This window comes from Rhinoderma darwinii, chromosome 7 (genome assembly GCF_050947455.1).
Source record: "Rhinoderma darwinii isolate aRhiDar2 chromosome 7, aRhiDar2.hap1, whole genome shotgun sequence".
NCBI lineage: Eukaryota > Metazoa > Chordata > Amphibia > Anura > Rhinodermatidae > Rhinoderma > Rhinoderma darwinii.
Window position 1 is genome coordinate 107,518,865 of NC_134693.1, and position 13,632 is coordinate 107,532,496.

The following is a 13,632-nucleotide window of genomic DNA, read 5'->3' on the forward strand; positions in this document are numbered from 1 at the left end:
AAGCCCGGAATGTCCGCTGCCAAAAACTGCAGCGCTTAGCCGGCATGCTAGAAGGCCGGCCTCCTGGGATGAGATCAGCCTGTGATTGGCTGCAGCGGCGGTCACATGGGATGATGCGTTATCGCAGGAAGATGAAACACAGACTCCAAGGTAAGTTTAATATTTTTTTTTTTTTTCTGAGTTCCGTTGTTTGTGGCGGGATCGCTGCGAATCCGCCGCAAACAAATTGAACAACTGCTATTGGATGCAGGTTTTACCTCCCCATTGAATTTAATAGGGAAATCCCGAAACATATAAGCAGTGTTTACGTAAAGACAATTGACATGCTGCGGAATGAAATTCCGCACCGCAGATCAATTTCTGAGTGGTATTTCCGCTCAGTGTTTACGCAGCGTGTGTATGAGATTTGTTTTACATGATCCACTTGGGTGCTACTGTATTTGCTGCAGATTTTTCGCAATGAATTCCATTGCGGAATATCCACAGTATTTACGAAACGTGTGAACTGGTCATTAATGAAGAAAATGAAAACATATTATCTGCCTTAACATTTTTTATTGTAGCAATTAACAAGTGGCATTTCATTCATATTTGAAAGATGTGACCTTGAAGTCACCTTTGACAGACAGGTATGTGAGTTTATCATAGCCATGGCGATTTGGAAATGAGACCTCATGACCATCAGGAAGTTTCACATTAAACTTGTCCCCACTGAAATTGATTGAGATCTACAGAAGAGAAAAAAATAATCAATATATACAACTAATCAGTGGCAATAGCATTTAGACCCCAAAAGTAGACTTTCCAATAGCAGGATGCTTGGACAATTGCCCACCCATGACTCTCAGTAAAATTAAGCTAAAAGGATGCATATTTCTTGCTGCTTGCCATGTCCTTCATGTCTCCATTTCTGAGTTCCTAGGACTGTTGGTCATTGTATTATGGAGGCCAATTCGTCATCAAGAAACCTCAAGCTGTGACTTGGATATCATAAGGGATATTGTATATACAGTACCTAGTATCTACGCTCACATCCTGGCATGATACATCTCTAATCTTATCAGACCTACCTTGACATCTGTTCCTGGTGAAAAGCACATATGTCCATGTCTTTGTTCTGATTCCCAATTGTTGCTGCGCTTGGAGTTGCATACAATTGTTCTCTCGGCGATGCGTGGGTTAAAATGCAGCCCTATATCACTGGCGCTCCGGCCCAAATTGAAGGAAAAGCTGTAAAGGAAACAAGGAGTTTATCTAAAGAATAATATTTTACAATAGCAGACTGGTGAGATAGATGTGCTCATGCGAAGAGCTCCTACATGGTGTCATCCTTATGTGTTTTATTCAATGCATTCAGTCTTTACCATTGGAACCTCGTCAAATAATATGTTTGGTAATTATTTAAATACGTATTCTTTATTATAATAGTAATGTTGAAAATTAATCATTAAGGATTTTCAAGAAATTCTTAATTTCCGGAATAACATATTGGAGCAAATTTACGCCTATAAATTCAGACAAATTTATTATTGATTTGCCCCAAAAAGAACTTTGAAAATATTTTTTTTGCCTCACTACAATTTTTTGAAAAGGGGATATGGGTAAGCGGAATGGGAGGGTGCCATAAAATGTGCAGTCAAGCACTAAAATTGTGACAAAATTTTAGCAAAACAAAATGGCATAAACTAAGCCAACAATGAGGTAACATATGGAAGGGAAAAGTATCTAACGTATCCAGCAAATTTATCATACAAATTATTGATAAATTTGGTGCATCTTATGACTGTCTGGTCTGTTGTTTACATATTAGACAGCATTAATAAATCAGCCCCATTGTCTACACATCAAGGGAAATCTCTTCTTAAAGAGGGTCTGTCACCAGATTATAAGTGCCCTATCTCCCATAGAATCTGATCGGCGCTGTAATGTAGATAACAGTGTTTTTTATTTTGAAAAACGATCAATTTTGAGCAAGTTATGCACAATTTTAGATTTATGCTAATTAGTTTATTAATAGACAACTAGGCGTGTTTTTACTTTTTTACCAACTGGGTGTTGTAAAGAGAAGTGTATGACACTGACCAATCAGCGTCATACACTTCTCTCCATTCATTTTTAGCATTACTCGCAACACCGCGTGATCTCGCAAGATCACGCTGTGCAGTCACATACTCCCACATTAGTGTCTTGAGAGTGAATAGACGTTGCCTCCAGCCAGGACGCGATGTCTATTCACACTCCTGACGCTTCGGTAAAGTTTCTGTGAATGACATCACAGCGTGATCTTGTGAGATCATGCCATGCTGTGTGAGTAAGTCCCCATGAAACTTTACCGAAGTGTTGGGAGTGTGAATAGACATCGCGTCCTGGCTGGAGGCAATGTCTATTCACTCTCAAGACACTTCGGTAAAGTTAATGTGGGAGTATGTGACAGTACAGCGTGATCTCGCGAGATCACGCTGTGTTGCGCGTACTCCTAAAAATGAATGGAGAGAAGTGTATGACGCTGATTGGTTAGCGTCATACACTTCTCTTTACAACGCCCAGTTGGTAAAAAAAAGTAAAACCGCGCCCAGTTGTCTATTAAGAAAGTAATTAGCATAATTCTAAAATTGTGCGTAACTTGCTCAAAATTGATCGCTTTTCAAAATAAAAAACACTGTTGTTATCTACATTACAGCGCCGATCACATTATGTAGGAGATAGGGCACTTATAATCTGGTGACAGAGCCTCTTTAACCAAGAATATGCTACACTAACTGTAAAAAACCTCGAAACCTCCTGGTAGATGCCACACGGCTTGTCATAGTCATTACTGTTGCATGGAACAATGCTACAAATAAATTACTTCTTGGCGTCTCCTGGAAGTTTTCCTTTCAGCTTTAAACTTTCTCCAGACTTCAATTCTAGGTTCAGAATTTCAAATTTCTCCTGTTTAAGTAATAGAAAGAACTCAATGTTATACATTGTAATTTGTCTGCGTATAGAGTCTTTATAAACATTGCCAAATGATGTCTCTCACTCTTACATACACATACATGGACACATTAGACATTTATCTGGCTTCGCTATTTCATGTTTAGTGGCCAAATCCACTTTATTATGGTGAAAATTAACTCATGATGACTTTATGGTTAATGGGAACTGGCCAGACAGGGAGCCGTATTATTGCAAATTCCCCAAAAACAATGAGTAACCGTTTATTACTAATTGTGTTTTAGAAAATCCAAAATAAATAGGTCAATGGGTTCCGTAAGGATTTGTTGTGACCCTTTCAAAAACTGATCCATGATGGCTGTTATGTTTTCACTGTGAACACAAGCCATGACGCTAGTGTGAACGGAGCCTAAATTGTTATATTTATTAATTTAAACAGTGGACAAAGACTCCTTTCACACTACAGTTATAGTATGTTTTGGACTTTCCGTCTGAGGAAGAGATGAACATGAGTCCAAATGGAAAGCATTGCTTCCATTAGAATTACCATTGATTTAAATGGTAATTTTTGGGTTTCAGATGCTTTCCGTTTGCCTCCGTTCGCTTGGTTTCCGTTTTTTTCACGGAAGCAAAAGTGCTGCAGACTGAACTTTTGCTTCCATCATAAAAACGGAAAGCTAGCGAATGGAGGCAAACGGGAAGCATCTGAAACAAGAGATCAAAGAAATCAATGATAATTCTAACGGAAGCAATGCTTTCAGTTTGGACCCTCGTTCATCTCTTCCTCTGACGGAAGAGGGCTAAACGGAGTTTAACGATAGTGTGAACTTAGCCTTAGTTGTAGACATAATGCATAAAACTTCAATCGATACATTTGTAATTAAAGTGAATAGTAAAGGCCTTCATTAATATGTCAAATTTTTCCTTTGTTTTACTTGTTTTTCAATGAAACCAGATAAAATTACTAAATAAAAATAATTATGCAAACATTGACCAACTGAGATAAGCAGAAGTCGAGGAATTTCTGGACATTATGCCACCTGAATATACAGGTAGGCTGTTCTAGTTAGAAAAAGCTATTACTAAAGATAAATCGTGAATCATTAATTGCTTCTCATTTTCCCATGTCTCTTTAGTTCTATAAAAAAGGGGGCAGAGACCAAATTGATAAGATGCAGACATAAAACCAGGGAAGAACAGAGATAATAATATACTGGTAACCACCTGCTTTATTTATGGGATAAACGAAGGGCAGATTTAATGTGTGAGGCACAGTAGACTGGTACAGAGGTGGAGGAGGGGCAGAAGCTGAGAAGGGGAACTTTCTAAGTAATATTAAAGAAAAGTAAAATTGCCATTAATCTAAATTATTTCTCAAAAATATGCTTGGGCATTCTTAATTAAATAAAAATTAGACTGCTCTCTTAAAAGGGTTGTTTCATTTGGAAAACCCACTTTTAAAAACCCAATTAGGAAATTCTGAGTTAGGCCACATGCACATGACCGTAAGGGTTTTTACTGTCTGCAAATATGGATCCGCAAATACGAATCCTGTCTATACCAGGGGTCAACAACCTGTGGCACAACCAACACAGGGGCATGGTTTGCTGGAACACTTCCATTTCCCAGTTTCCAGCGCCGTTGTGTGACTGGTGGCGCTACCCACAGGGAGAGGGAGCAGCACTTCATTATCATTATGTGCTTGGCGGTGCTGGCCCCCAGGAGAGAGAGCAGAGCTTCATTGTATTTGTCATTGCTGAATACTGGGCAAGCACACAATGCAGCACTGCTCTCTTTCCTGGTGTTCAGCATCGCCAAACACATAATGAAGCGCTGCTCTCTCCTTGTGATCAGCGCAGCAAGGATGGAGTTCAGTAACCCTTCTGTAAAAGAAAAAGTTAGCAGAAGTTGGCAGCTCTGTCCCATGTGCACCCCATACAAGCTGGTGTTTAGTAGCCGTGGTCTCTCCTTTGTACAACCTCCCCAAGCTGGTGTTCAGTAGCCGTGGTCTCTCCTATGCTCACCCCCAAGCTGGTGTTCAGTAGATGCCGTCTCTCCTATGTGCACTCCCCAAAGCAGGTGTTCAGTCGTTGCATTCTTTCCCGTGTGCAGCTCCCCAAATCTAGTATTCAGTAGTTATACTCTCTCCTGTGTGCAGTGCCCCCAAGCTGGTATTCAGTAGCTGTGGTCTCTTCTATGAGCACCATCTCGAGTTGGTGTTAAGTAGTTGCTCTCTCTCCTGTGCGCAGTTCCCCCTATCTGGTGTTCATTAGCTGCGGTGTCTTTGATGTGCACACCCCAATTCTGGTGTTTAGAACCCGTAGTCTCTCCTATGTGCACACCCCCAAGCTGGTGTTTAGTAGTCCCTCTCTCGTCTGTGTGCAGCACCTTCAAGTTGGTATTCAGTAGCTGCGGTCTCTCCTGTGTGCACCCCTTCCCCCTCGAGCTGGTGTTTAGTCACCTCGTATACACCACAGATGAATCATCTTTGCAATGAAATTCAGGTACAAGGGTTAGACTGAAATGTAAGTTTAATTAACTGATTAATTGGTTTACGTCACATACTGGTAACAGTTTGTCTTATATGACTTTCATGTTTGCATGGCACACTGAGTACTTACCCCTGGTTACCTACCCCTGATCTATAGAGACTATACATGTAGGAGTGTATAAAAAATAAAAAGCTACAACATTTAAATAATAAAAAACACAGTGGGTGGGGTAAAACTAAACTGGTGTAAAAAAGTTCCGAAAATGCCCAAAAGTTATAACTTGCCGTCTAAATTGTGACTTTTGGCCTATATACGCCACCCTCACCATTTTTGTGTTAAGGGGGCGTGTCTTTACAAAACCAGGCGGGGCCCAACGGCTTGACAAATGTATTAGAATTTATGCCAGAAAATTGGTGTAAATTATAGTGGAAATCTATACCAGCTAAAAGATGGTGTAGATTTCACTCTCTCCCCCAACCCCCATTTGCCCCTTCTGACATTTAAATCATAATTTTTTTTATTTTTTTTAAATTATGCTCACCTTACCCCTCCTCTTCCCTCCTTCGCAACCCCTCAGCATGACACAGCTCATACAACGTCCTGATACTGGGCAGCATCAGGACGTTGACGCAGCACTGATTACGTTAAGTGCTGCATCGCATATAAGGCTCTGGCGCTGCTCGGCATCACGACCTTGTATGGGCTGCACTGGAATGCTTAGGGGACCCGGAGGGAAGAGAATAGGAGCGTTAAGGAGAGTAAATTTTTGTTTATTTTATGTCCGATTGGGGGTGGGAATGGATGTCGCACGCCTGCGGCTGTTGTGCCACAATTATGGCACACAGGTCGCGCCCAGCGGGTAAATGCAACAGATTTATTAAGAGGCGTGCTCTTCTTAATAAGTCTATTGCGTCTTACTCCAGCGTAGAAGATGGCTGAGACTGGCTTATGAAACGCCAATCTGAGTAAATCTGTCCCATTATTTCTCTTCTACATACTTAAATTAAATTAGTGAAACTAAACTAATACATGAGACAATCCCTTTTCCTTTAAATTGTACATTTACCTGCAAATGGCATAATTTAGCAAAAAAAAAAAAGCAAATATTTCTTGTTACTTATATTCCACAGTATTTTATACAAAATGAAAAAAAGGAGCAGTAAACTACCAAAATATAGAAAGAAGTTTATTGAATAATTTATATTTCACAGTGCTGTACAGAGATTGTGACCATTTATATCAGTCTCTGTCCCCAATGAGGCTCACAATGTAAGTTCTCTATCTTAGACACGCACACATTAAAGGGGTTGTCTGGGCATGGGGCAATTTTTATACAGATGACCTATCTACAGGATAGGTCATAAGTATATGATTGGTGGGGGTCTGACACCCTGTTCTGGCTGTCTCTGTGCATTGGATGTTATGCAGTGGCCGGTGTTGGAAGCAGATGGCTCCGTATACTGCAGTACTGGAACTATGCTCCTATTCACCTGAATAGGAGCAGATCTGCAGTACAGCTGCTATACTGTGACAGGAGTAATCTGCTTCCAGCACAGGCATCCAGTGCCCAGAGGTAGCCAGAGCAGCTGATCGATGCAGGGTCCGGGTGTGTTTGGAATGTATGAGGACACCCACACAAACACAAAGAGCACATACAAACTTTGGTTGAATTCAAACCCAATGCTAACCACTGAGCCACCATGCTTCACCTAGAGACCCCATTCTAATCCCTTGCTGCTCCAGCTATATACACATTAGCTGGAGCTATAATGTGCCGTACCGGCACGTGTCTGTTCCAACCAGCAGTGATCTCAGAGAGTACGGCCAGTCATTGACCGCTCTGGTATGGCACGTCAAAGCTCCAGCTAATGTAGACAGAGACCTGCGGCACTGGAGCGGTAGGAAAATAGAGTGATAACTAAATTAAGTTATTTGCAAGTAAGTGTACATTATTGATACACTATTACATAATTATAGCAAGTTCCCATACTTTGTAAAAACAACAGTAACTTATGTCAATCATCCATGAATCAAATAAACACTATATACAACTTTATCCCTAACAACAAATCCCTGTCTAATAAAAAGGTGGTGAATGGAAAGATCTTGCTGAAGTCTCCCATGAATTGTGGGATGTCTCACTGATATGTATAGTTGGTGAGACAACTTCTCAACTTCTTCCATCTATGGAAAATGGGAAGGACTGGAGAATCTTCTAGAGATTTTCCAACATTTTTGAGACTCTTATAAGAAAAATTAGATACAATTTTTTACAGATCCATGTACAACCATGTATGGTGCCTTAAAACGGTTGTCTGGGATTAGAAAAAGAGCGCCTGAGCCTACAGAAACAGCACCAGTTTTGTACAAGGTCTGTGTGTTGTACTGCAGCACAACCCCATTCCCCTTAAGAGGGATGAGCAGCAATACCAGACACAGCCCACGGACAAGAGTGGCGCTGTTTCTGGAAAAAAGCTTGACAACTACTGTAGGGTGAAAAACTAGTTTATTTAATTGCTAATCAGTTAATGTAGTCTTGCTCTTGCCCAGGCACTTTGTATCGATAAATGTCGAAGTTATTATGAAAATGTATCATGAACGACTTCAGGAATATATCCCAGTTCCATTACATTCTAGAAAGCAGATAATGATACAATAGCATAGCATAAGTATGTAAAAAACAGGAACTAAACTTACAGCCATGGTGCAAAATTAGATGGAGCGTCGTCTATAGGGAAGCTGTGGTCAAATAGCACCTTCCAGGATGCAAACCCTTTTTTATATCCCACCTCAGATATCCTTCTTAGTTGAATATTAACTTAAGGACTTTGGACTGGTTTCACTCTCAATAAATATAACTATAGTAGAAAGTACGGGAATTATATTGTACAGGTAACCAGTGTGACCCTAGGCAAATATTAATACAATAAATTGTCATTAAGGCGTGAGTGGATTTTACAAATATAGAGATATCACCAATGTGTGCAATGACTCAGACCGCTATTTTCTGCAGCTATCAATCAATGTGGAATGCAAGTTTCAAACAAAACCTTTCCATTTGTGAAGTGTGAGGATCCTACGTGTCCTTCACCTCGGCGCCCATTGCTTTTCGTGAATGTCAGTTATAAAAAGTAACCATAGTTGCAAAAATTCAATATAGTCATCAAGCCTCTGCAAAAAATGTACTACAAAATGCATTATTCTCAGATAATGTCCCCATTTTATTCTACACCATATTTTACCATAATGTGTTACATTACTTCTCCCCTGTTTACACATAATTTTAACTCTCTCAATATTTAGAGGTATTCTCCCCTCAGAGCAATGCTTCCAGAGGAGAATATCTTCATAGTTTTGTGTCCAATGGAACATGACATGATTTGTTTCTTCTCAGATACCTTGGTACAGTATAGGAGCATAGGGTCGACTGCGGTATTCATCCTGTCAAAACGACGGAACCCCTGCACAACGGACACAAGCTTAAACCATTGGCACCGGATCCGTCACCATTGAAATCAATGGCGGTGGAAACGGAAACCTATGGTTTTAGTTTGTGTCAGTCAGGGCTCCATTCTGACAGAAAGCTCAGACAGAACGTCGGAACTGAGCCCTGACACAGATGTGAAAATAGCCTTAAAGGGAATGTGTCGCTAGAAAATGATTATTATTTTTTTTTTTCAGTTAAACGATTATTATTTAAGTGATTACACATTGTTTTAATTTTTTTTATTTTTTCACAAGTCAGGAAATATTATAAATTAGATTCTAATTTATAACATTTCCATGTGCTGGGCACTAGAGGGAGCAGTTCCTAAAATTGCAGCATGGTCAATGTGGTAAAGCAACCTCATTGATTTATGTTGCAAATTTGGGGTAGACACACTCTCCTCTAGTGTCCTCACACAATCCCCCCTCCCTACTTATGGCTAGTGCCAGGAGAAGGAAGGGTTTGAGTCTTCAAACCTTCTACACTGTGTGCCGCCATTTTCTGAGCGACTGCACAGTGTAGGAGGATTAGATACAGGGCTCAGCAGACAGTATAACACGAACATACATGAACATAATACACACATCACATACACGAACATAAATTACCTGCCACCGCCGTCTCCACTGGTCTACGCTCCTATTCCTTGCGCCTGAACATATGGCCCGAAGCCGCGGCCGGAAGTCGTCATCTAACTGTCCGGTAGCGGCTTCCGGTCCACATGAAAAGGCGCCGGATTTCGCTCTGTGAATGAGCTTCGTTTTGGTCTGTGTGGGAGCAGCTCCCGTTCGCATACTCTATGGGGTTGTATGTGCCATATTCCATCTCTGTATGTGTCGTTAATCGACACATACAGAGGTGAAAAAAAATGGCAGTTTAATAGAGAAGTAAAAGTAAGAACAATGTAAAAAGTAGAACATGAGAACACAAATAAATAAAATTTATGTTAACATTATATTAAAAGCAATATGATAAAAAAATTATAATTTCATGACACCTTCCCTTTAACTGGGAAATGCTAGCAGATAGTGTAAACTTTGTTATCAGAGCATTTAGGAATAAGTTACTATCACTCTTTTATCTCATTTAAAATACTAAGGTTATGAATTCTGAGAATTCTTGCTCACTTTTTTTTACCAAAATGATGTGTCGATATTGTTTGGCCAATGTATTATTGTAAATCGGCGTCCAATTGTGTTTGTGTATTATTTTTTTGTACAAAATGTAAAATCACAATGACATTATCACCAATTACTATTTAAAGACATGTTCACATGGCTTATTCCTGGCAGAAAAATACAAGGCTGATGTCACGTGAAATCAGCCTCTGAAAACAAGGCGTTTTTTAGCGCAGAATTTCAAAGTGTTTCTGATGTGTCTTTTCAAATCTTTTTTGATATTGTCAAAGGGAAACGTCAAAAATCTTCTTCAAGAATTGGCGAACAGTTCTTTTTCTTCGAGGTGTTTTTATGCAGTGCTTTGTTTTTTACCATTTAAAACAATGGAAGGCTTTTTAAAGTGTACTTCGGAGTGTAATATTTGTGTTTCACAATCCAAAATATGCTGGAAAAGAAGCCGTGTGAACATGCCCTAAGAGTACCAACGACAGAATAAATGGTAGAGGGAGGAGCCTTAAGAATAATTTTAAAGAACTAGGCTACAAGCTGAAGGGAAGGTCCTCCAAGGTAGTATTCTGAGGAATACTGCCTGTGCCATGCGCATCACAGGAAAGACAGCGGGAGCACAGGGAGTTAAATGCATGGCTGAAGTCTTGGTGTAGAAGAGAAGGCTTTGGGTTCCTAGAGCACTGGGTTGACTTTTCATTGTGGTACAAACTGTATTCTGCAGATAATTTGCACCTAAATGGAAGGAGGTCCGCTGTCCTGGGGGAAAGAATTCTAGCTGGGGTGTCTGAATATTTATTCTAGGGCTGAGGAGGGAGGTCAATGTAGAAAATAAAGGGATAGTTAGGTTAGAGAGGGGTCAGACTATGTTGGTGTGGGGAGAAATAGACGGTGGGGAGAGGACTAGGCAACAAGATAAGGAGATCCTTTCGATACAAAACAGCAGTGAAAATAAAAATGCCCAAATAATGTCAAATAATCACATTTCTGATACTGAAAGTTAAAGATTTAAGTCAAGTTTAAGTGTATGTTCACAAATGCCAGAAGTCTAGCAAGCAAAATGGGGGAGCTGGAGGCCTTGGTACTGGAAGAAAATATAGATTTAGTTGGTGTTGCTGAAACATGGCTGGACTCTTCACATGACTGGGCTGTAAATCTACAGGGTTTTACACTGTTTCGGAAAGACAGGGCGAATAGGAAAGGTGGTGGTGTATATCTGTATGTGAGAAGCGATATGAAGGTGAGTGTGAAAGAGACATTAGAGGGTGAAGATTGTAAGGAGGTTGAAACCTTGTGGGTGGAATTACAAAGAGAGGTAAACACTGGAAAAAAATACTTTTGGTGTAATCTATAGACCCCCCCCCCCCCAATATAACTGAGGAGATGGAAGGTCAGCTACAGGGGCATAGCTAAATGCTCGTGGGCCCCGATGCAAAGGTTCTTCTTGGGCCCCCCCCCCAAACTTCTCAGGGCCGATGGCCCGCAGCTTTCAGCTGCATCGCTGGGTTTCCTAAGTGATCCAACAATGCAGCACTAGCAGCCAGGGGCGTCACTACGGACTTAAAACATCAGGGGGAATAGCCCCAATACATATGTGCCCCCCCAAAAAAAAAAATTGTGCGTGTATGAATATGTGCATATATATATAAATATATATATATATATATATATATATGAGACAGCATATCTATAGCACTACGACCCTAAAGCTATGGATAAGATTAGATACAGTGGCTTAGCAGACAGTAGCACACATTATAGGATTAGATACAGTGGCTCAACAAACAGTATCACACATGATAGGATTAGACACAGTGGCTCAGCAGACAGTATCACACATGATAGGATTAGATACACAGCTCAGCAGACAGTATCACACATGATTGGATTAGATATAAGGCTTAGCAGACAGTATTACACATGATAGAATTAGATATAGGTCCCCCCCATTTTTCATAACCAGCCAGATACAACACAGCAGCAGCAGGCTAGCATTACCAGGGTGGGAAGGGCCGCTGTTTTTGGCCTTTCCCAGCCTAATAATACCAGCCTGCGGTGAACCCCTGTGCCCGACCATCACTACAGATGGTCGGGTACTGGATCGTACCCGGATCTTCCTGGCACCCCTGGTGGCGGTGGGTACCGGGGTAATAATTGGGGTTAGTGTTAGCAATTTCACCGGCTAACACCAAGCCCCGCCTCATTAACCATTTTATTGAGAATAAAAAAGCCGTCATCTAAGTAGTTCTCGAATCCGACGTAGTCCAACAACCGAACCTGTAAAAAAACACACAAAAAAACATTAGTAAGGGCCTGTTCACATCACCGCTGCCCTTCCGTTGATGGGTTCTGTCGGGTTAACCCCTCAACAGAAAGGCAAACTGAAACCTCCGCTTCAGTTGCCCTCACCATTGATCTCAATGGTGACGGAAACGTTGTTAAAGATTTCCATTTGTCACCGTTGTGGCAGGGTTCCGTTGTTTTGCATTGTCGACCGCGCTATTGATTCCGCCAAAACAATGGAACCCATTGACAAACGGAAACCATTAGCAAAGTTTCCATCACCATTGAGATCAATGGTGATGCAAACGGAAGCTAAGGTTTCCGTTTGCCTTTACGTTGAGGAGTTAACTAGAAGAAACCCCTCAACGGAATGGCAGTGGCGATGTGAACAAGGCCCATGTGCATGTGTGATACTGTTTGTTGGACCCTATATCTAAGCCTAATGTAGGCTTAGATACAGGGTGCAGTAGACAGTATTCTTATGCAGTATAAGCTGGGGCCCTGTATCTAAGCCTAACACACGTTAGGCTTTAAAGTGTAGCTAAACGTTCGACAAACTTCTGACATGTCATAGAGACATGTCAGAAGTTTGGATTGGTGGGGGTCCGAGCACTGAGACCCCACCTATCGCTAGAACGAAGTAGCTGAAGTGCTCATGTTAGCGCTCAGCTGCTTCGTTTCTGTTCGACTTTTTCCGCAAAGCCAATGTATCGGAGTACGGGCTCATAGACTTTGTATTGAGTCCGTACACCGATACATTTATTTCCGGAAATAGGCGAACAGACATGAAGCAGCTGAGCGCTCACACGAGCACTTCAGTTGCTTCGTTCTAGAGATTGGTGGGGGTCTCAGTGCTCAGACCCCCACCAATACAAACTTCTGAAATGTCACTATGACATGTCAGAAGTTTGTCGAACGTTTAGCTACACTTTAAAGGTTGTCCAGTCCCTAAACATTGATGGCCTATCTTCAGTATAGGCCATCAATAGTTGATGGGTCGGGGTAAGACTCCCAGGACCCCCGCCAATCAGCTGTCTTGTAAGGGGTGCAGAGCTCGTACGAGTGCTGCTTCTTCTTCATTTCCCTCACTTGCTCACACTGTGAATCGCTGACACGTCCGTGTCGGCGATTCAGAGTGAGAAAGTGACCGGAATGAAGGGGAAGTAGCACTCGTACGAGTGGCTGCAACCCCTTCAAAACAGCTGATTGGCAGGGGTCCCGGGTGTCTGACCCCAACCCATCAGCAAGACACTAAAATTAAACTTACCTCCATCAGGTGTCGGGATGCTGTGCGCAGCGCATAGCATCG

General features: G+C 41.4%; 1 protein-coding gene across 1 annotated transcript; it reads right to left on the reverse strand.

The window, feature by feature from the left end:
• Positions 1-535: 535 nt before the first annotated feature.
• LGALS2 (galectin 2) lies at positions 536-8,233 on the reverse strand. The gene is made up of 4 exons (XM_075832340.1): positions 8,127-8,233; positions 2,849-2,931; positions 1,071-1,230; positions 536-728 (listed from the first exon to the last, which is right to left on the reverse strand). Exons 1-4 carry the CDS (start codon positions 8,130-8,132, stop codon positions 582-584), a joined length of 396 nt encoding a protein of 131 aa, XP_075688455.1. The 5' UTR covers positions 8,133-8,233; the 3' UTR covers positions 536-581.
• Between the last annotated feature and the right edge of the window lie 5,399 nt (positions 8,234-13,632).

What these genes read in the sequence shown, in the direction of transcription:
- LGALS2 (XM_075832340.1), bottom strand. An exon ending in CTTCCAGGAGACGCCAAGAA is followed by an intron (nt 1,231 to 2,848) that starts GTAATTTATTTG and finishes TTTCCTTTACAG; the next exon opens with CTTTTCCTTCAATTTGGGCC. An exon ending in CACCAGGAACAGATGTCAAG is followed by an intron (nt 729 to 1,070) that starts GTAGGTCTGATA and finishes TCTCTTCTGTAG; the next exon opens with ATCTCAATCAATTTCAGTGG.